This window comes from Talpa occidentalis, unplaced genomic scaffold (genome assembly GCF_014898055.3).
Source record: "Talpa occidentalis isolate TD23 unplaced genomic scaffold, MPIMG_talOcc4v2.1 talOcc4.3, whole genome shotgun sequence".
Lineage (NCBI taxonomy): Eukaryota > Metazoa > Chordata > Mammalia > Eulipotyphla > Talpidae > Talpa > Talpa occidentalis.
In genome coordinates, this window is record NW_023603184.1 from 79,345,136 (window position 1) to 79,368,951 (window position 23,816).

The 23,816-nt window shown below is 36.0% G+C and overlaps 1 protein-coding gene across 4 annotated transcripts in view; it reads left to right on the plus strand.

Annotated features, from left to right (window-relative positions):
* Positions 1-23,816, plus strand: part of ARHGAP15 (Rho GTPase activating protein 15) — a 621,973-nt gene that overhangs the window by 492,203 nt on the left and 105,954 nt on the right. For all 4 annotated transcript variants that reach the window (XM_054699701.1, XM_054699703.1, XM_054699704.1 and 1 more), the window contains one exon: positions 20,951-21,085. In XM_054699701.1, the coding sequence (XP_054555676.1) occupies positions 20,951-21,085 (135 nt within the window). The remainder of the gene's footprint in view (positions 1-20,950; positions 21,086-23,816) is intronic.

Below are 23,816 nucleotides of genomic sequence, written 5' to 3' on the forward strand. Positions count from 1 at the left end.
ACTATATATAAGAGCTGCTTGTCTGTGCATCTATGTTTTTCTTCAAGCATCTGAAGCAGAAGAGTCATCACAGTTTTCAGTTAGAGGATTATCTCTGCTCAGCTACAAAATGTTTAATAACTCCTACAATATCTCAGTTAAACATCTAGTCACAAACTTCAAACTATCAATCCTTAGCATTTTACCAATGTGAATTTATATATACAAATGTCCTTTCAGAGACAGCATTATTTCTAGGTAGCTACTGAGAAGTTCTCTAATAAATTCTTTGGCCAAGTCTTCAGTAATGCTGGTCACCATGATTTGATTTATTCGATTCATGTAGGTTATATGCTCCTACTAAAATTAACTGACTCAGAATAGAATTTGCTGTGATAGTGGCATTCAAACAACTTTAATTCTCGAATAGATGGCATGTGTCCTGAAAACTGCTGTGTTTTCTTTCATATATTCTACTCTCTTGAGCATCTCTATTCTGGTAAACAAAAAATTAGAGTAATGATATTGTCTTTAAAGCATAGTATTTTGCAGTTTATAGATAGCTTCTACATATATTTTTCTTAACAGACACTGACTTAGCTTCCAGTAACAGAAGCTGAAAGATAAAGGGACAGTGCCAGGACTTGAAGGAGTTCTGACTCAGTTCCATCCTACTCCATCCACCTTTACCCCAGAGATGAATCCTTATATGAAAAACATTTCCCACTTGGCATTCTCTTCACTGCAACTGGCATGTAATTAGTGCTTTAAGCTATATATCCAGGTAAAGACGTAGCCCTAAGGGGAAAATGTAAAACTTGCTTAACTGCACAAAAACAATGCACTCCACACAGTGTTAGTTGGGTACCTACCTTCAAATCATTCATCTGTATGTTCAAACTGCCTGTGTTTTCAATTTGAATGGGTGCTTTTGTGATAGTTTAACCTAAATATTGTTTGATTTTTAAAATGGACAGCTGCTTTCCATAGCAGTAATTATGCTATGTAGATAAAAAAGCACTTGACTCAAAGTCTTGCTTCAAATTCTGGCTTTCCTATTTGCAGTTGTGTAGTTACTTCACTGAACCTCCATTTACTATCTTCTGAATTGTGGGGAATACTAACTAATAACTTTTTCCAGATTGTTGTGGTTATTAAATGAGATACTGAATGTGAGAGTGTCTTATCTGTGATGCACAATATCAGTATCATTTATTGTCATGACTTACTTCAACTTGTTTAATAGCTCAGTAAAAATAATTTCTTAAATTATCCAGATATTTTACCTCTTTAGCATACCAGTTTGATCTTTGTGTGTTCTCAGCCCTTATCAGAGTAATTAAAAGTGAATTGGAAAAGATATTTGGAATCCATAATTGTCCATGAACCACTGTGTATGGTCACCTTTATTTTTTGTCAATTTGTATGTGATACAGCCACATCTCCACTTAAAGCCTATTTTGTAAAGAAGTTTTCAGTGCCAGAAATCCCATATGGTTTTGATGTATATAAAAGGTGCACATTTCCCTCAGGGTCAAGTCTAAAATTTGGACCACTGCAGGCTCTGACTACATATGTAAGAATCCAAAGAACCATGATCTCACTGGCTTCAACCACATGCCATTATTTACTCCACTTGCCTGTTTTGAATAGATATATAATCCTGGCCAACATAGTGGATGAAAAGGTTAAATAACATTATAAAAGTTATTACAGATGAAACACTAAATTACATGAATTTGACATTGTGCAACAGTATTATAACCACATACATAATTAAAATCCATACAAGTCATCAATTCAGGGGATTCCTTGAAATTACTTTCTTTCCCCCCAAAGAATTGTCAATCTTTCAGTTTCATTATTTCAAAATTTGTAAAATAGTTTTCTCATACATTATAAATAATTACAATGGATATCTTTCAATCACACTGCTCGAAAGTGGGAGAATTAACACTGAATTTCTACTGTCTCAAAATTCTACTACATGCATCAGCATCGATGAGGCAACTCAATGCTGATGCATGTAGTAGAATTTTGAGACATGTAGTAGAATTTTGAGACTAGAGCATCGTCTTTAGCAGAAACTTCCAGATCTCACTTCTTTTATTGGTATTTAATATACTTATATTATTTAATATACTTATATTATTCTTATATTGGTATTTAATATATTCAAAGAATATTTGCATAGAAACTTTGCTTCCTAGAGAAATATCTGATAATTGAGAGCCCAGGAATGTTATAAATTTGTAAATATCTTTGCATTATCAAAAATACTGTAAATTATTAGTCACTTAAATAGTGGTTATCTATCTTTTCTGATTTTTTTTATTTTAATTGTTCTATTTCCTGTCCTGACCTTAAAGTGTCAGAGAAAGGAAGGCATCCCATAAAAGAAAGGAGTGAACTTTCATTTGTGAACTGCAATACTTCAGACATCCTAATTTGGTCAGTGTGTTTGCTGCAAAGCCTTGGAATGCTGTTTTGCTGTTTCAAAAGTGGTCATACTCAGCTTCCCAGAATTTTTATGCCTAGAGGATGCCACAAGAACAAGGGAAGCCTTGTTTGCAAGTTGCAATCTCTCAAAAACAAGATAAGATTCAGATATAATTTCATCTCACAAAGCTATGTTCTCCACCCCACTAAAGGGCTTCATTTACATCTAAAGTGGCTAAGACTGGTCCCCACTAGAACTCCTAAGTGGAAGAATGCAGCTGACATGTGCTTAGTGACTCTGGGGTTAGAGGAAAATGACATCACCGAATTTAAGCATATTACCACACCGACAGAGAGGCACCTTGTTTTCTCTTCTATGGATAGAGCTATGATTGTGTTCTGTATCTTGTTTTTTGCCTCCTAAAGAATACCTTTCCCCTTCCTTCTCAGCAGCTGGGGTATGGAGGGTTGAAAATGCCACTTCAGTTAATGATGAATGATGCTTGACCTCTGAACGGGTTACTCTGAATTTTATGCAATGCTAAATTAATATGAAAGATCCCAACTCAAAGGACTTGGGCTGTTATGAATTGCTTCAATGATGGATTTGTGTCAGGCAGTCAGTGGTTTTAAGGATTTTGTTGTTGTGTCCTTGATGGTGGGGGTGGAGGGTGTGCTCTGTAAGCAAGGTAAAAGGCAGAGTGTGCTTACACTTTAATATGTTTTCTCCTGTGAGATTAATATCTTTTCATACTGGAAATATTGTCAGTAAGCAGTACCAGTTTGTGAAAAAAACATTCTCAAAGGGCAACTGGCCCACATGTCTTTGTTGTTTTTATTTGAATATAATTAATTATGTAAAGCAATAGTTAGTGGAAGATTAACAATTAGTAGATTCTGTCAAGTAGTCACACAGAAATTACTAACTAATTGAACGACGGGTCCTCTATTGTGTCAGAAAGCAGTGCCGAGTGTCATTCTTTTTATCTTTTTACTTTGTTGTTTTCACAGATCGCCTTTTTCTAAGACGCATGTTTCATAGCAGACTAATAAATAAATAACCCTGGTTGTAATTTCATAACATGCAAAAAGGTTTGAAATAAAAACACCTGTTTTAATTAGCATTATGGTTTGCTCACTTAAAAAAAAAGTGATAATCCTGATGCAGTTAGCTGACATTTTTAAAGCTTTGAATTTCCATCTGTATCTTATATTATGATGTTTCGGGATTGTCATGAGTTAATTATGTTAACTTGGGAAGCATTGCTTGCATTTAGAATGAAAAACTTCAGCTTGAATAGACAGAAAAGCAGATGCTATCTTTCTTGTCAATTGCTTTGTTGTGGGCTGCCTTGCAACTTTTCATGTATTTCTGGATCTAAAGGGAAGTGTAAATCTCTATTTATTTTAAGTTTAACATAAACTACACGATTTCAGTCTTCTTCTGTTTTGGCTGTACGTGTCTTGTGTATCTTCACACGTGTAGCTTTCCTGTCCCCAAATTCAAAATCTGCAGTCAAATTATCTCTTCTTTAATTCTTAATTTGTTTTGTTGTGCCTAGACATTATGGAGATTAGATCATAATAAAATTTAAGAATAGGACAACTCTACATGACTTGATCCTCTCTCCAGTTAATTTTTCTACCACCTTTTTGCTTTTTTACATCAACCTTTTAAATGGTGCAAAAATACATGCAGCATCTGGGCACAACAAGGCATGTTAAGGATGGTGTAGGCACTCTAAGTAGGAATTTCCATGCTTTTGTGAGCTTAATGTTCCTTTAACATAGAGAGCAGCTGTGTTTATGTCAATAATTACACATTGAAATAAATGCATGTACATGTGTTTCTTTATGGGATTAAGGATGTTAGGGATGGCCTCACACAAAAGATTTTTGTCCCTCCCATCCCCACTCAGAAAGTTTCTATAAAATTCCAAACCAAGTTACAATGTTTTGGTATTCCAAAATATTTCTCTGGGCAATTGGTCTTCTAGGTGCTAACCAACAGAATATTAGATTGTTATACTTGTATTTTTCTTGTGTTGCCCTGTTGCATATATATTCTTTCTGTCCATACTCTGCTCAGAACTCAGGATCTGACCTGTGTGCACAGCACTACTAAGGTCCCCTTGCCAAAAGGCTTCTAATAGATTGGGCCAATAGGAGGTATCTGCAGGAGAGCAGAGGGCAGGACACAATGCAAGAATGCAATGATTGTCAATGCTGAATCCCCAAATTAGTGTCATAGGCAATAAATGCTCAGCTTTCAAAGCAAAATGAGATAAAGGAAAAGTGAATTGCTCTAGGCAGGATTCCTGGAGCTGTGATGGCTTCCTTTGGGTTTTCAAGAATTGGTAGGATGCTGTAGGAGGAAAAAGCAGATAAGATAGTTTAGGTCAAGAATGAGCAAGAACCTAAGTACGGAGGTTACAAGTAGAGTTCTTTTTTTGGAATAGTGAGTATCCCTGTTTAACAGGAATACATGATAGGAGTCTAAGTGAGGTTAAAAGTTAAGATTAAACAGCGGGATGTGGACATCTAGTAGAAAACTTGAATGGGTGGAATAATAAATCTTAGTCTTTAAAATACACCATAAAGGTACGTTTAGTATATAAATATAATCTGTAAATGATATGTACTGTGGAGGTTTATTCAAGTGTCTTATCACACATTCAGATTAACGTATGGCTGTTCTTCCACTTGAAAATAGCTGTGTTCATTAAAAGAAATGTAACCTAGATTTTAAGAAAATTAAAATATAAAGTTCCTAAAATCATTTTATGCCTTCAACCAAGATGCATTGTATAGTACTGCCTTACTAAACATTCTGGACTAAGGCAGAGAATTTTACATTTGACTGTCTAGCTGTACTTAACCAACAAAATTTCCAATTTGTAATGCATCAACTTGTTTGCATAAACATGCACCATTGAAACTGGGAAATACCTATCACTCGATGAGTTTCATACTTTTCAACTTTAGAAGTGTTTTACCCACAAATTCAACACCATTAGCAATTGTTATTAATCAGTGACATACAGGATAGCATTGGGTTTCCAGAGATTGGTGTTCTTCAGGGAAGATAACATGAATCACACACAAGGTTTGACATGTTCATCATGTGAAAGTTACTAAAGCTACTGCTACAAAACTGCAGAAATTTACTTTGTAAAGCAAGTGGATTTGTGTAGATGCTGATCACTGAAGAGATAAACTAATAGCACAGGAATTTGTGGTGATGGTTGCCTATTTCTTTTATAACATAGTCTAGAGCTATTTGCTTAAAAAAATCTCATATAAAAATAATTACGTTCTCATTTCTGGGACATACATTAAAATGGTACTCATAGCCTCTTACTCCATTTCTACATGACGATTTTCCTTCCATATTAGCTTAGGTGGTTTTTCAAAATAGTTTGAGTAAGGCAACAGTGTTCAAAACTTAGCTGTGACATTAATTTTCTGTATAGACTTGAACAAGTTACTTAATTTTTCTATTCCTCAGATCTTCACATTACTTGTGGATAATTCTGCCTTGTTTTCTTACTATGAAAGTTAAATAAGGTCATGTCAGACTGACAAGCATATGATCAGTACAATTTAATTGCTTTTGTCATCATTTCTGTATTTATTATTATTATTACTATTAGACTTTCACTTCTATGTTAAAAATCCTTGTTCCATTGAATCTTCGTTTCCTTTTCTAAGCTCCATGCCCAAATATCCAAAAGTGTGCTGTATATTGCCACACAAGATATCAATAGCAAATCCAAACCAAGTTCATTATCCCTGGCATATTCTTGTTGAAAACAAATTGAATGAACAAAAAAACCCTAGATACTCTTTCTCAGATACCCAATATCAGACAACTGCCATTACCAATACAGGCAGGGCCCCTCCAGGTGGTGCAGGCAGTTGAGCGCAGCACTGTGAAGCTGTCCACAGCCTCTACAGCTCTGGTTCGAACCCAGCCAGCCGGCGAGGGTCCCACAAGGAGCAGCAGACCTCTCCTGTCTCACCCGCTGCTCCCCTCAGCAGTGTATTTCATCAGTCTGCCTGTTCTGCTTCCCACTGTCTCTGGTGAATCCTCTCACCCTCCCGCGCATCTGGACTGTACCCCAGTTCTTGTATAAATAAATAAGTAAATCTTAAAAAAAATTACCAATACAGGCAGTATATGGTCATATAGAAATAGAGCAAGAAGAAAAAAGTACCATTTAATGTATGTCTTTGAATTAGAATATAATTATTTTTGCATGAGCTTTTTAAGCAAGCAGTTCCAGACTATGGTACAAATGAAATATCCAACATTCTTGTAGCTAGAAGCAAGAGTTTTACTTCATGGTCACTCCCCCAACCACTCCAACATTCATTAAATTTTAAGGCCTCATATACTTAGTCTCCTCTTTGCATTTCTGCAAATAGTACTTAGTTCTGGCCTTCATAATGACTTAGATTATTGCAATGTCTTTCTAACTATTTGCCTACTTGCCTCTCAAATGCATCATTTTATTTCCAACTTACTTCACATAGAATATAGTCTAGGTGCTATTTCCACCCAAACTTGATTCTCTCTTGTCTAAAAGAGAACATTTAATCTCCTAGCATCACAGTAAAAACAGAACACTTAATTCTAGCTAAATTTTCACTTCCTTCCATAGCTCACATTTGCACTAGTAATAAAGAGGTCACTTGTCACTAGTCCATGTCATATATGTTTACTGCAACAGTGATTCTCAAACTTCAGCATGCCTCAGAATCATCTGAATGATTGTTCAGTCACAAACTTCACCTGCACCCCAGAAATTCTGATTTGACATATCTGAAGTAGGACTACAATTTGCTTTCCTAACAACATCCTATATGACTGGTCCTGGGTCCATATACGTAAAACAATGGTCTAGCACATAACTTGGCACACATATCAATCCATCAAAACCCCATGAGTCACTTACTTTCATTGACTTCGAGAAGTTTCACCTGTCATCCCAGTCAGAATGAGCCTGTGCTGTGAGAGTGTATGCACTCTGGTTGTAGGCTAAAGACAAATTGGACTCTAGCTCATTAACTGCATAAGCTTTGGCAAGTCACCTAATCTCCATTACCTTGTCAGTAAAACTGAACTAATAGTAGTACATACAGCATATCTTAGTGTGAGGACAAAATTAATAAGTACATGTGAATCAGTACATGTGGCTATATTGTTATATAGTGGCATATGCCTTTAACATTCCACGTAGTCATATAATGATATGTGGTGTTTGCTGTCCTAAATACTTTTGTAGATGTTTAGTCCCAGAAAGTACAGACCACATCTTTGTGAACCCCTTAAGTTTATATTTAGCTCTTTATAGAAATCCAGTAAGAAAGAATTTCAATGAAGTTGAAATTTAGAAAAATTTGTAGAGTTCCTAAATAAGTATAAATTCTTAACAACAAACAGGTCATTTGTTTTTCCTTCATTATAAAGACAAATAAAAATGATGTCAATTATTAATACTTTGAAAGTAGGTTTGCCTTCTCCTTTGAATTTTTAAACTCTATAATTAAAATGACTTCAAATTGGGATGTTGTAAAGAAGAAATTAATCCCATTGGTAAGTAGAAAAGCAAATCCCGTAGTTCATGATAGATATGACCTGTTAGCAATAGTTATACTTTTATACTTTGTTTTTGCAGTCAGCATGTGGAGACCAGCATAATCCAATTGTAATTCTCTTTTGTAGAGTCTGTAAAGTAGTTTATGATACTGAAACACCATTGAAGTCTTATCGCTGCTCAGATAACCCAGGTGATTCTCATTTTCAAACTATAGCAGGTCTTTACAGACTTTAGGAGAATAGGATATTTTGACTTCCCTGAACTTTTGCTAAAAGCAATTCACAATTATCGGTCTCAGAGCTTTACTCCTTTGTTCATGCCTAACCATCAGTTTTCTATGCTTCTTTGTCTGATGTGCAGTGGTTTCATGAATACATCTGAGTTTATTCTCTTATTTCCTGACTTCTGTTAAAATGTTTTTCCCATTAAGTCTCACCACTATCACCTCTAAAGCCTGAGTTCCATCCCTGACCAGAGAGCCACCCACATATAGCTCAGCAGACCTCTCCTGTCTCGCCCGCTGCTCCCCTCAGCAGTGTATTTCAGTACATCTGCCTGTTCTGCTCCCCACTGTCTCTGGTGAATCCACTCACACACACACCCGTCCACAGTACCTCTGGCCTGTACCCCAGCTCTTGTATGCATAAAAAAGAAAAAAAAACATAGTAAGCAGGATCTGAAATGAAGATGACTTTAGGCAAGAGTGAAAATTAGCAGCAGAGGTATGAGTGACATCTCAAATCATAAAGACCCAGAGGATAGGGACGTGGATTTTTTAGTGTGATATTGACTAGGTGAGCAGGAAAAAAAGGAGACTACCTAGTTACTGAAGTTTGAATCCTCCCACATTCATCAACCCAGCCTCCTCCAAGGATTTCCTTGTGCACTCCCATACAAGAATATCCATGAGAAGTCAGGCCAGGCACATATCTGCTATGATGGGAGAGTGGAGGGTCATATGGGCCAAAACAGCCAGGACTTCTTGAAACTTTGTTTTAATACTAATAGTTCACTTAAGACCATAGTAAATATTCTTTTTCTATCCTTCTACAACAGAAACTGTAGGTTAACCCTCACACTTGAGCGTTTACACAGTTATCGTCATTATTATGATCTTTATATAAAAGGTATTTATTAAGCAACTAATGGAATATATATTTGTACTCATAAAGCAAATATAATATTAAAAAGGGTGACTCCTTCCCTAGACACCATAATCCTAATGGTCATGCTAAAGAGGACTTGAGAATTATCAGTATTCCAAAAAATTATATATCATGTCTTAGATAACTTTCAATCACTACACTGTTCTTAGCATAATATCTGATAGCTACTAGGTATCTAATAATTGGTTTAATGATTAAAAATGTAAATGAATTTGGTTAATATGTTACTTGTTTGACTTTATACAATTAACTTCAGTGCTGGAATAGACAAGCAGTGGTGAGATTCTATTCACTCATTTTACTTTCACTAAGCCCTTATTTTTTTCATTTGACTTTTTTCCCTTTAGTTTCTTATTTCAGCAGAAAAGCTATTACTATTTAGGTTTATTATCTTATTTGTAATTATTTTTGTTATTATTAAACAATTAATTGTTCACTAGTTGTATAACTTAATATTCAAACTTCTCACTCCATCAGAGATGAAATAACTCCTAGGTCTCACTTATGTTTAATTTTACTTAAAATATATGTATCTCTGTTTACTTTAACCTTTGTTATTTGTTTTTTCAACTATGCAATCAAAGGCACTTTTTTTTCTATGGGTATCTGAAAAGAGTTACATGCAGTAATGAATACATATCCCCCAATGAGTCATAGTCTCACAAATATTATGATGGTACAGAAATGGCTACACTAGCTCTGAGGGGAATTTGGCAACATCTATCAACTTTTAAAAATACACACAGCCTTTGACTTAAAAAGTTCAGGTCTAGGAACTTGTTCCACTCACATAGGTGCATACTGATACTTCCATGTAAATCATCTAGTACAATATTATTCATACTAGCACTATGTAAAATATTCAACAATTGAAAACTGGTTAAGTAAATTATTGTACATCTATAAAATTAAATATGTAGCTATAAAAAAAAGAATGAGGAAGCTCTTTATGTCCTGATTTTGAATAATCTCAATGATATATTATCAGTGAAAAAGATCAAGATGCAGAACAGTGCATAGATTATATCTTTGCTTGTGTTTCTTTAAAAAGGTAGTGTGGAGGGTAATATTGCTTGCGTATATAAAATGTCTTTGAAAGGATACATAGGAAATTGATAATGTGGATTTTCTCTGTGGATATGAATAGGGTTGCTTGGAATAGACTTAAAATAGACTATAGCAGTACACATTTATCTTTAAATTGTGTAAATCATTATTTATTTCAAAATAAAATACCTTTTAAAATATAACAAACACCACATACTTCATATTAAATGGTAGCAGATAACACATGTTATCAAGTATTTTGGCAATTTTTGTCAACTAGTTTCATCAACTGGTTTGCTATGCCCTGTAATAAAAACAACCTACATTATGAATCATTTGTTCAAATGATGATTCTCCAAAGTCATAGTAGGAAAAATGTAGTTATTTTATGTGCCACCTCTTTGGAAGCTGACAGGCCCTGAAGTGTGACAAGGAGACTTAATTGTGAGGTGGAGAAAAATGTCTAAAACCTTTCATTCACAAAACATAAAACAACCAGTTATTAATAATACATTCCTTAAAGAATCTAAATCACTGTCTGGTCTTGGAATAGTGAACTGATAAAGAATTATCTGGATATTATCCTGTGGTTTCATTAACTAATGCATAGGCATTTAGTTTTCCTGTATAACTATATCCAAGTAGTTGCAAATTTCATGCATATTCCAACTTTTATTTAAGGCACCTTTATAGAATTTTGCCTATTCATGATATGTAGTAGAAAATTTACTTAATTACTCCCATTAATCATTTTATCAAAATAATTTAGGTAAAAACAATTATTAACCTCCAAATTTGCCAGAAATCATCTCTTCATTTTGGTTACCCTTTTTTTTTTTTTAATTGAGTAAGCATTGGTTTACAACAGTATATATGATTTAGGAAACAGGTTCACACCTCCTCAGACGTATGTCACCACACCACACCCGCCATTAGAGTACCCATAGTCCTTTACTATAGACCTAATTAGGCCCCCTCCCCACTTTGTTCACACCCCTAACCCCTCCGCTTTTGTTGACAACTTAAGAGATACCTAATCCAGGCATAAAATGGTTTCAATGAATGAAAGTAGCAATATCTTAATCTACCATATTTTTTTTATTATTTTTATCTTTTACTCCTGTCTTCCTGAAGTATTATTTTCTGATAGTTGACAGTCAAACTAACAAAAAGCCAAGTCATTCTCCTGTTAATTATTACTATTTCTAGCCCTGCATACATAGACATTGGACTAATATAAGTCAGAAATTATACTAGATTCTGGAAACATTTGCCAAAGTCTGACTGACAAAAGAAGATAATGTCCAAATAAATTTTATAAATGTTATATCAAGTCTGTACTAGATCTTTTACACATATTCTTCACCTAGTTTACACAAAATTAATAGGGAGAGTTATCAGTTCTCATTAGACTAGTGAGGAAACCAGTACATAAATAACTTCTATATATGTGCATAGACCTGCAGTAGACACTATCTGAATATAAGCATTTATAGAACTTAGTTATATTTATTTCCTAGATATCATTATAAGATAAGTTATGACTGATCTTTTGCTTCATATTTATACACATAATATAACTTGGAGGCAACAAATATCAATAGTGTTAAAATTTAGATTTGGTACAAAGGAAACTCTCAAAAAATGGCTGTTGAAATCTAATCCTACAGATTCCCTACCCTTGGAGTATGTTAGGTATGAAATCATCCATGGAATTCAATCAAATTCAGAATCTCTTTGGAAAAGATGGTCAAATAAAATGAACCATTGTGTCTGGTGTCTGCACAGCACAAAAAGTCTTTGACTGAGTAGAAATAAGAGCAGTGTTGGAAGCTCTAAATAAGGAAGGAATTAAAGAAATATATACTGGTACCATGAAATAAATTCATATTTTCTAAAATGTAAGATCCTAATAAATTGAGTTCATTTTTATCATTAGAGTCTTAACATGCTGCCCCTCCTCAGATGCCTGAAAGAGAAAGTATAGAAGGCTGAAGAGATGCATAATGTCAATAGCATCTTTTTATAAGGCGGCATTATACATGGAGTTACAATGATGGGAAGATGTTTTATGTGTTGCCATTGTAAATTAAAAATGTGCAAAGCAGTGACACACTTGTTGTATTTTCCATCTGAGGTGCTTTTTTCACAAGTTTCTGTTTACCTATTTTATTATATTATTATGTAGATTCAAATGAAATCAGAGAGGAAATAAAAATAAGACATTCTCTTTCCTGACTCAGCTCCTTCACTGGATATAGTAGAAAGTTTTTCTGCATCCTTCAAAGATATAACTAGAGGTCTTTCATATTAGCTGTGAGATTATTCTCACACTTGGGCTTCTTAAATGATTCTCACTCCTCCCTCTCCCCCAAAAAAGTATACAAAATGAAGTACATAGAAAGCAAGCTAACATGACATGCCAGAATAGCCTATTGGATTTTGAGAAATAAACATTTTTTAAGTTTTAGTATCTTACAGAGTTTATGATTATTTCCTTGCTTCCTCCCACTTTCCTATTTCAAGGAAGCCACAAAAAACTGAGTTTTTGTAGACCAGGTGGCAGAACTGCCTATTGTGTACACAGGTCCAAGTGTCTCCTCTTACAGTAAAGTAACAATTTTCAACTGTAGGCCTCCAAATAGCTTCTGGAAGTAGCTGGGATAAATTTTAAGGAATAAATCTCTGACTTTGGATAAAAAATTCATATTTAAAACCACTTTTCTCCTTGTTCAATAGATACCATGTTCACAGAGTTGATTTTGCTTATGTTGACATTTTCTTGAGAAAGACTTAAAGATTCTCTAGAATTTTAACTCATAGGCTATAGCAACAATCATTCCTTTTCTAGCTGAATGAATGAAGAAGAAAATGAGAAAAGAGGGCCCCCCCTGGTGGCGCAGCGGTTGAGTCCTGGGCTGCGAAGTAGCGCCGATCGATCCCCGGCCATCAGCGAGGGTCCCACATGGCGCGCAGACCTCTCCTGCCGCCCGCTGCTCCCCTCAGCAGTGTGCTTCGGTCCTTCTGCCTGCCCTGCTCCCTGCTCTGGCTCTGGTGAATTCTCTCACCCTCCCGCGCTTCTGACTGTACCCAGTGCTTGTATAAATAAATAAATAAATCTTTAAAGAAAAAAAAAGAAAAGAAAAGAAAAGAAAATGAGAAAAGAATGAATAAGAAAATGGTGATCATGATTTTATTCTTTGGCTAGAGACGAGGCTGAAAAAACAATTATTCATCTAATTCCAACTTTAACCCTCCTTGAATCTAGAGCATTGTTTTTATTCAACTGGAACTGCATAAACAGTTCTCTCTAATGTCTCTTCTTTTTCATAAGTGTGGCATAGCCCACGTGTTGAGGAAATGTTTAGAGATTATCCAGGAGCCTGACATCTGTCTCTGGCCAAAATCTTTGAGCATTGTATTAGCTTTCTAGGGCTACCATAACAAAGTACCAGAGATAGGGAGGCTGTGGGGAAGGGGCTTAAACATTTGAAATGTATTTACTCATAGTTCCAGAAGCTACACACAAAACACCAAGATACTGGCAACATTGCTTTCTTCCAAAGCATGTCTCCTTGTTTGCAGATGGCCATCTTCTCCCTCTGTCTTCATTGGATCTTTCCTCTGTGTATGTGTGTCCTAAGTTTTTTTTTTTTAAAGATTTACTTATTTATTCATACAAGATCTGGATGTAAACCAGAGATGGTGTGGGGAGGGAGTGTGGGCATAGAAGGAGATGAGGGTGGAGGAGAGGTGTTGAAAGTATTCACCAGAGAGAGTAGGGAGCAGAACAGGCAGATCTACTGAATAGACTGTTGAGGGGAGCAGCAGGAGAAACAGGTGAGGTCTGCTGTGCCATGTGGGTCACCTCTCTGGCCAGGGACCGACACATGCTGCAGTGGCTGCTGACAACTTGATAGCACTTTCTTTAACCCCTGCATCACCAGGGAGGGCCTTTCTCTCCTTTTCTTATAAGAACACCAGATGTACTGAATTAGAGCCCGTTCATATGATCTCATCTACCTTAATTACTTCTTTAAAGGGTCTTCCCTTTAAAGGAAAGTCACATTCTGAAGATTAGGAATTCAAAATATGAATTGGTGACTGGGGTCAAGACTGAATCCATAACCGATATCATGTATATTTTTGGGTGACATGTTTATTTATTTTTTTTTTTTAGTTTGTCATGCTTGTCTTTAAGGTCAATAGATATTATTCTATGGGACAGAAATAAGATGTGTAATGTCTGAGGCCTAATCTACATTCACTTGAATATTTCTGAGCACCTAATGAAGTCCCTCCTCCTGTTTAATAAAATTTAAGTGGACAAATAAATTAACTGGCCAATTGGTCTATATTTCTAAGAATGTCCTCACTGGAGTCTTATGTTACAGAAAAGGTGTTGTATTGAGGAAGGGGCTTTAGCAAGTGAGGATGGAAAGATGCAGCTTTTGGCAATTTATATCACTATGTTTGAAAATTTGGATTCTCTCTAATTCACCAGAAATAAGATTGAACTGCCATTTGAAGGAGCCAGCACAACAGGGAAGGCTAACCTAGTCAAATGATTTCATCAACTTTTTTTGGATATTTTCCACTCCTTTAAACACTAAGCTAAAAATAAACTATATTCTTATAGATGAACAGTGATTATACACTTTAATATCTTATCTTCTAGTTTGATTTTATGGCCAAACATATTATTTTTTTGGATGTCAGTAGTCCCTCTGACATCTCTTTCTTTCATGATGTGACTTTCATATACCCAGCAGGCCTTTCAGATAAGGTTTCCAAATGGTCATCTGTGCTAGAAGCAGATACCGTATCCATTATGAGTAGTTGATAGAGTAACAGTTTCTTGCCATTATGTTAAGAAAATCAGAGCTATTATCTCCATAGCCTAGAAAAGCTGAGGTGTCTTTTATACCTTTTTATTGTACCAGTAAAATAGAAATTGGAAAGAGTCTTTTAAAGTACCATGGAAAAATTATAAACTGAAATGTATTTGATTGTCAATACAATAAGAATTACCCTTTCACTAATACGTTACAGTTCTATTCTGGATAGTTCAAGCTATCCACAGCCACATTTCAACAAACATTAGGTCAGTACTGTTTGAGATTAGTTAAAAATCATAGATTAATGACAATTTCTGGTTATATCAAAGTATTGAGTAATATATAATACAAAAAGAAATTGGTGATTAAATTATTAGTGATTTTTTTAATTTTATTTATACAAGAGCTAGGGTGCAGGCCAGAGGTGTGAGGGGTGAAAGGATTCACCAGAGACAGAGCAGGGAACAGAACAGGCAGACTGATGAAATACATTGCCTAGGGGAGCAGAGGGTGAGGCAGGAGAGGTCTGCCGCGCCATGTGGGTTGCTTCGAGGCGGGCAGGGATCAAACCAACGCTGCAGAAGCTTCGGCGGGCTCCATCGGGCTGTGCTCAACCGCCTGCGCCACCAGGGAGGCCCTATTAGTGATATTTAAATGTTCCCTTTTCCTTGGAAATTCCCATTGACCTACTGTAGTTATCAACAAAGGTCCATGTTTTCATGGACCTTTCAGTTCTCTGTTTTAAGAAAGATCGTTCCTAATAGCTAACAGTGATTTTTTTTTTTTTTTTTTTTCAAACACGATCCTTTTTACCTTGATATATAGGTGTTTACTTTAAAAATAAAATCCAGGGCCTCCCCTGGTGGCGCGGCGTTTAAACACTGGGCTGTGAAGCTGCCTGAAGCCCCTGCAGCGCCGGTTTGATGCCCAGCTGCGGGGCGAGGGTCCCGCATGGCATGACAGACCTCTCCTGTGCGCCCGCTGCTCCCCTGAGCAGTGTATTTCATCAGGCTGCCTGTTCTGTTCAGTCTGCCTGTTCTGTTCCCCGCTCTGGCTCTGCTGAATTCTCTCACCCTCTCACGCTTCTGACTGTACTCAGTGCTTGCATAAATAAATAAATCTTTAAAAAAAAAAGAAAATGCCACTCTAGTCTTTAAAAATATATATAAAAATAAAATCTACTAAAGAGCCTACAAGAAAGGGCATTTCAAGATAGCCTTGTTTAGTTAAACATTTAGACTTAATTTTTGTGAACTCATAAAAGTCACATTATATCTGGATTCTGGAGCTTAGTCTTTTTTTTTTTAAAGATTTATTTTTATTTATTTATACAAGCACTGGGTACAGTCAGAAGCGCGGGAGGGTGAGAGAATTCACCAGAGCCAGAGCGGGGAGCAGAGCAGGCAGAAGGACCGAAGTACACTGCTGAGGGGAGCAGCGGGCGGCAGGAGAGGTCTGCACGCCATGTGGGACCCTCTTCCGGTGGCCGGGGAGCAGCCGGGGATTGAACCGGTGCCGCAGAGGCCGCGGGCAGCTTCGCAACCCAGCGCTCAACCGCTGCCACCAGGGGATGCCCCGGAGCTTAGTCTTTCTTCAATTCTGTTTACATACTTTAAGCCAATCCATGACCAAAGTGAATTTAAGATAGCCTAATTATGGGACAGGAGAAATCAGCACAGATTATTCGCGTGAGGATTATGAAATATCTTGAGTCAACCAGACTTCTTCCCAGTATTGGACACCAGTATGTAAAGCTTCTGTTGACCCAAGTGATAGACAAACTGCTTCACTCTGAGCTAAATCCTCTGTTTGATTGTGGTATTTGCTCACTATTTCCATTGCCTTAGTCTCTTACATATTTTGCATTTGGGGCCTTTATTCTCCTTTCCCACCATAGGGGGATCTTGAATATGTTTGTTTCCTTGTGTTCTCCAAGTGTTTTTCAATGACAATTTTTATTTGATACCTACAACTTCCTTTCTTTCGAATAAGTAAACAGATACACAATGAATTCACGGTAAATCCAGGGCTGGCATTTAGTATAACCTCTTTCCCAGTCTGTGATATTTCCTCTTTACCCTATCACCACATAATAATTTGTTCCATCTTTGTCCTTTCCTAATGCAGTTTATTTTTATTGCCAATTTGCTTTAAATCTGTTTACATAAGAATCTGTGCCTTCTATAAATGAGTAGTTACGAATGATCAGAGTCAGTTTATAGGTAAAAACATAGCCTCAAGAAAGACATTTAGGTATAAAATGTAAAAGTGGCCATCTTTGAAGTAATAGTCAATCCACTACCACCTGCAATTACTGTTTATTTGCCTTTTTCCTTTCAGCTTCTGCCAGCCACCATTAAGTCTGATCATAGTGGTTTTGAGTGGGGGTTTTCTGGCTTCCCATCCTGGATTCCTCATCTGTCAGCCATGCAAAGTTACTTAAGTACCCATGTCTCTTTTTCCCTATCTACAAAGTGGAGATGACACTAACAATAGCATGCATTTCACTGTTTTATTTAAAAAAAAATTAGATAATAGACATAAAGTGTGTAGCATAGCCTCTAGAACAATGTGAATACTACATAATTGGTTATTATTGTTTTTACTACAGAGTACCCTAATATGTGGTCATTTGAATTTTGTTCAGTAAAAAGTTATGTTTTTTTTCAATAATAATTAACTCTTAAGTTTATATTTAAATCTCAGTATGTGTATATCTACTTATGTATGTATCTACCTGCCCACCTAAAAGAAAACTCCATAAATCAACACTTAGGTTTTAACTGCTAAGACCTTTAAAGGCTCTGTTATAGTGGTTCTCAACTGCAGATAACCATGAGATATTTGGCAATATCTGGGGTTAATTTTCATCATCATGACTGGGAAATGCTACTGCCATCTAGTAGGTTGAAATCAAGGATGCTAAACATCCTAGATTACAAAGAATGTCCCCACAACAAAGAATGATTTTAGCCCCAAATGCCAATGATCTATCACTGTTGAGAAATCCTGCTCTGTAGGGAAAAGGAAAAGCATAGGACATGATCACTACTAACAGATCAGTTAGAAAGGCCTATTAGATAATACAAATGATCTTATAAATAGTGATACATGTTCACACCGAGAGAGAGCTATGGTCAGTTAAACTCAAGAACTGGTTGGTTTCATGAACAGCCATACAAATAGGACATAACTGTATGATTTGATAAATCATCATGACCTTGAAAATATCCCTTAATGCTCTTTGGTTGGTTATGAAAAACTTAATATAAAAAATTATATTTTATATTCCAAAAGACTCTTGCAAACTACTTGCCATATTGTTTATTTAAGCTACTTGTTAGAGAGCTGCAATTTCTTTTTTTTGTTCTTTTTTTTTTTTTGCTCTCAAAATGGAGAAAACATAAATATCCATAGTGGGGATGTGGTTTAAGTGACACAAATTGATATTGATATCGTATGGCATTTCCAGAGCTCATAACCAAATTGTATTTATTGTCAGTAAATTTTCTTTTACATATATACTGAACTATTCCATTTTCATAATCTCTTCAATTAGGTGATTATATATGGAGGTGATAAATATCAATGGCATTTCCCATTGGTCAAGTAATAATTTGTTCTTGTTTTCTTGCTCAAAATAAATGTCATTCTCTTCTTTACCTGCTGAAAACTTTCCTTTGGCAATCTCAAACCTATGCTCCAAGTGGCATTTTGTATTGAACTTTTCTAATAATTTTTTGGTATAGATAGTTGTGTGTGTGTGTGCAAGCATATGTGTGTATATGTGTGTTTAGGTTTCCACTTAAAGTTCAGTGCCAAAGCTACAGTACTTATACATTTTCTAAATGTGTTTTAAGCAATAAGTTGTACAACATTTTTAGAACATGTGTTAAGCTATTTCTCTAAGAATGAAGCTCTTAACAAAACATAAGCACTCTGCATGAGATCTTAGCAGCAAAGTGCTTAAAAGATAAAGTAAGAATTGGTACCATGGGAAGAACACCAGCTGTAGAGCGCACAGGTCCATTATGAGAAGTATGGTAGTGGGTAGGGAGAAAATGATTTAATCAGGAGTAAAACCAATTTTATTATAAGGGCACGCAGGGGGTGTGGCACCATAGTGAGAGGGACATTTCAAAATATCTGACAGATTTCAACAATGTGAAAACCCCGTTCTTTAAAGTGACAGTAAACCCCATCAGGTCTCCCTTTTTGATGCTATTGTTAACAGTTGACTGTTTAAAGCTGGCCTGCTAAGATGCTGTCGGCCTATTTCAATAGTGTGTAGCCAAATAAAAGACTAATTGTTGAAACACAATCAATCAAAAATGATTGCAGGGCAGAAAGAAGGTCTCCTCTGCTGATTTTGTTGTGGATCATATCATTGTGTTATGATTGAGGTAGGAAGGAAGACTGAAAGGGAAGAAGAAAATAGCCCATCTGAAATATACAATCCACCTTCACTCCTACTCTTTACAGACATCCTATTGAACGGAAACGTTATGTACTAGCTCTGGAAATTATAGTCCATTTAGAAAAACAGATTTGATAAAGATTTCAGCTAATATTTTTAAAAAGACATGAACACTATTTGTAAAACAACCCATGCAGAGATCCCCTACAGTGACAATTCTCAGTGTTTCTTATATTTTTGGTGCAAATTTTCCTCTGCATTCATAAAACTGACACCAAATGGGCATGCGAATGTGAGCCCAGGACATCACTAAAGAAACATAATTCCAGTTGACCAAATTCCTGCTCAGTTCTTGCCAGGATACTTGTCTTTTCAGTTAACCCCCAGGTTGTCTAACATGATTAGCTTTAGTGTTCATTAAGCCCAGAATTCAAAATGTGTTCCATGCCTCACGAATGGAAAGACAAATACTATGAATCAGCAGCAGTGCTTTCGAGCTATGCTTCTTTCAGTTGCATGTAAAGATGTCACTTCAGACCCTACTGCATCCCCTTCTTGAGTGAGAATGATTCCAACTTCCATGCTGAGGACAAAAGGGAAAAAAATAATTGCCCGGCATCTTTTTTGTTTCTTCTAAAAACTTCTCTTTGGCAATTTTTTTTTCTTCAATATTTTAATATCACAACTCACTCAAGCTTCCCAAGCAAACATTTCTGTTGTTTCTGAGTGGAGTTGGGAAGCACTTGTGGTTTGTCTTTAGTGTGTTATCATTTTTGACAGCTTTGCATAGCCTATGTAGGCCAACAGGGGTCTGTCTAATATTGTTGCTGGGCACATTTTCCTCGCGGAGATGAAACTAAAAAAAAAAAAAGATATTTTTGAAGCAGTAAGAAGGAATTAATAGCCTTTCTCGCTCAGTATTCTATTCCTTACTGACTTTATATTCAGCAAAAAAAGGAAAAAAGTGTTACCCATTATTCCCTTGTACATAGCAAGGCTAACACATGTAAAGCAATAACTCATTTTCTATTGCCATGTTTAGCATATGTCTCCTGTTGGCTCAGCAAGGCCTTTAGGCCGGTCCCTTGAGCCGGCCATCATTGGCAACTCTTAGCCCCTCGGCCTCAAAACCAAATAGCTTTGAATCATGTTGAGCTCTGATGCTAATTTTCATACTGATGCATTATGGGAATAAATGCATCTGACATACTGTGTCAATGGCACTGTCTCTTTGTGTCTCTTGTTTTTTTGTTAGCTGCATTCCTACAGATGGTATTCCATTGAAAATGTTCCCTTCCTACGGAAAAGGGGGGGAAAAAAAACACGCACAGCACCAAACCTCTAGGTGCAGAAGGCTGTTAACGGCTGCTGATGATAGTAGGCAAACATTAACATAATAATTAGTGTCTTGTAATTGTTTCATTAAAACCAGTTGTTCCATTTCTCCTCGTGTTTTCCCAGAAGAGAAGCTGAATTTGGACGACAGCCAGTGGGAGGACATCCACGTTGTCACCGGAGCACTGAAGATGTTTTTCCGGGAGCTGCCTGAGCCGCTCTTCCCTTACAGCTTCTTTGAGCAGTTTGTGGAAGCCATCAGTAAGTTCCTCAGAGGCGGGAGCGATTGGTGGAGTAAACTGGTGGCGTGGAATTATTAAGTAAATAATAAGAATGATGATAATAGCAATTGCAGGGGTAATAACCACCCCCATGCTTCACATCTTTCATTTTAGTTTTCGTGGCTTTGATGGCTTGTTTTTATTTCTGGCCTTGCAATATTATCTGAGTGGTTTTTTTGGGTTTTTGTTTTTTTAAGAAAAAATGGCCATCCTGTTTAGAGTGGCCACCAATTTTTCACTAACGCTTCTCAAATGAAAATAGCTTCTCAAAGAATATACTTTAAAGGGGTCATCTTTGACACCCCCGGTCCCAACCTCTTTCTGTCAGAATTAACAATGACTTTAAAGGAGTACAAGGAATATTGAAAACAAACTTAAGTGAATTAAATAATACCTTTAGAGAAGTGTTAAGTCATCAACTGAGAAATCACTTTATCCACTCACCTTCCACCTACCAACTCTGTAATAAGTTGGTTACAGTTTATTTATGCACAGTATAATTATTAAATTAAATAATGACCAGTTTCTTCTGTTAAACTAGAGACCTGTTGGGAGATTGTGTTATATCACTACTAACAAATAGTCCCAGCACACCCTGTGAAACTTCATTTTCTACTATTTTTTCATTCATAAAACGACATATAGACATGTAGTTGTGTAAAAATGAATGAATGGATGAATGAATGAATGAAAATCCTTCCAAGTGCATGGAAATTTCTCCTACTGAAGCTTGGAGAAGCATCTACTAGTGCATCTCTAAATTTAATATCTTAGTGTACAATTACTATAACTGTGACAGTTTAGGAAAAGTTTCCTGCCAAGCAAGTTGATTCAGGAATAAAGTAAGAAGAAGGAAAGGTAAGTTTAAAAGTTTGCAAGCCTTGCAGGAGTTTAATTAAAGTCCAAAAAAGAGAAATCTCCAAGAAGGAAAAAAAAAAAAAACACTCTACTTAGGAGGTCTGATCTTGGATGGCTGTGTGCAGTGTTCTACTGAGTAAGAGTGGGGATTTGGGGAGCCCACATTGGAGACTCTTGGTATGCCTTTTGATTCTGTTTTTCATTTCAACAGTCTTCATACTTGTTTAAAGCTCTGGCAAAATGATTTCAAGAGGAATAAAGCAGTTTATTCTTCCAAGGTCTTTCTTTTGTAGCCTGCTCAAAATTTCAGATTTTCTTGTTCTGGTTTTGTTGTGGTTGTTTGATATAATCGAAATACTCTAATCACTGATTTTGAGGTGAGGTTGGAGCTTTTATCCCATCAAGACTTTTAATTTCGTGAACCTTCTGCTTCTCAAGAACAGTATTTTATAGTTTCCAGATTCTCTTAACTTCTTCTTTTTAAATTGGGATATAATTGACATATACCATTATATTAGTTTCAGGTGTAAAACATACTGATTCAATATTTGTATATATTGTGAAATGATCACCACAATAACTCAAGTTAACATCTGTCACCACACAGAGTTAATAATTTTTTTTTCTTGCAATGAGAGTGTTTAAGATTTACTGTCAGAGTAACTTTCATATATGCAATACAGCATTAATTATAGTCACCATGTTATACATATCATCCTCATAACATTTATTTTATAACTGAAAGTCTGTACTTTTTGATTCCCTTTGCCTATTTTGCTCACCTGCCACCCCTGCCTTGACAGACACTTATCTATCCTCTAGGTATTTATGAACTTGGTTCTTTTTTAGAGTTATTGTGGTGATCATTTCACAATATATACAAATATTGAATCAGTAGGTACCTGTCTCTGTTTATGGATAAAGAAGTCATACTAATTTCACATTGTGATCTCCATACTTTTACCTGAAGATTATCTTATTTGAAAACATCCTTTTATATGTGCTGTTTTGAGGACCATGACACAGAATACCCAGTTAAGCTTTCTTTAGCTCATCTGATGCTAGATATATAGTATGCCACTCCCTTATGTTAAGTGATATGGGGAGCAGGCCTTCAGAATCCATGAGGACATGTCCACTGAATTTTCATAAAGAGAATGACCATCTATTTATTATCCCAGGACTCAATTCCAAATAGAACAGAATTTCAGAAATACAGACATGATCAAAATATACAAGAGAAGTGAGGTAGGCAGCCTCCTATACTAGACAGTGACTGATGGCTATTGAAGAATTTTTGCCAACACCCATAAAATGGATTATAACGAAAATCAATGAGATAGTGTTTAAGGTAGTTCTTTACGCTTGTAAGATACTGTAAATGCTAACAATGTTTGCAGATCAGCTTTGAGAAAGTCATCTAGAAACCACAGGAGGGTTTTCCTTCATATTTCAAGGAAAGGAGAATGAAATCATTCTCAGTAACCTTGCCTCAGCTAGCTCAGGATAGTATTTAGCCATTTTTTATTATGTTATATGGAAGGAGTAATGAACAGAATAATATGACTAAGAAGTATGCTATGGTGTTGAACAGAACAGTATGTTCACTAACCCATGTGTATTTGGAACGACCCTACAAATTTAGTTCATGTTCTAAATTCAATTCTAGATTGTAGTTCATATTTAAATATCCTTAAGTAATGGAAGAACAGTCTCCTACTTCCTTTGGCAATGGCAAAACCATACTAGAGGAATAATATTACCCCATAGTATACCAACTGAGTGAAAAAACAAAAAACCCCCAAAACTATAAAGACATTTCTACTGAGTCCCAGGCTGGTAGGCCTCTCCTG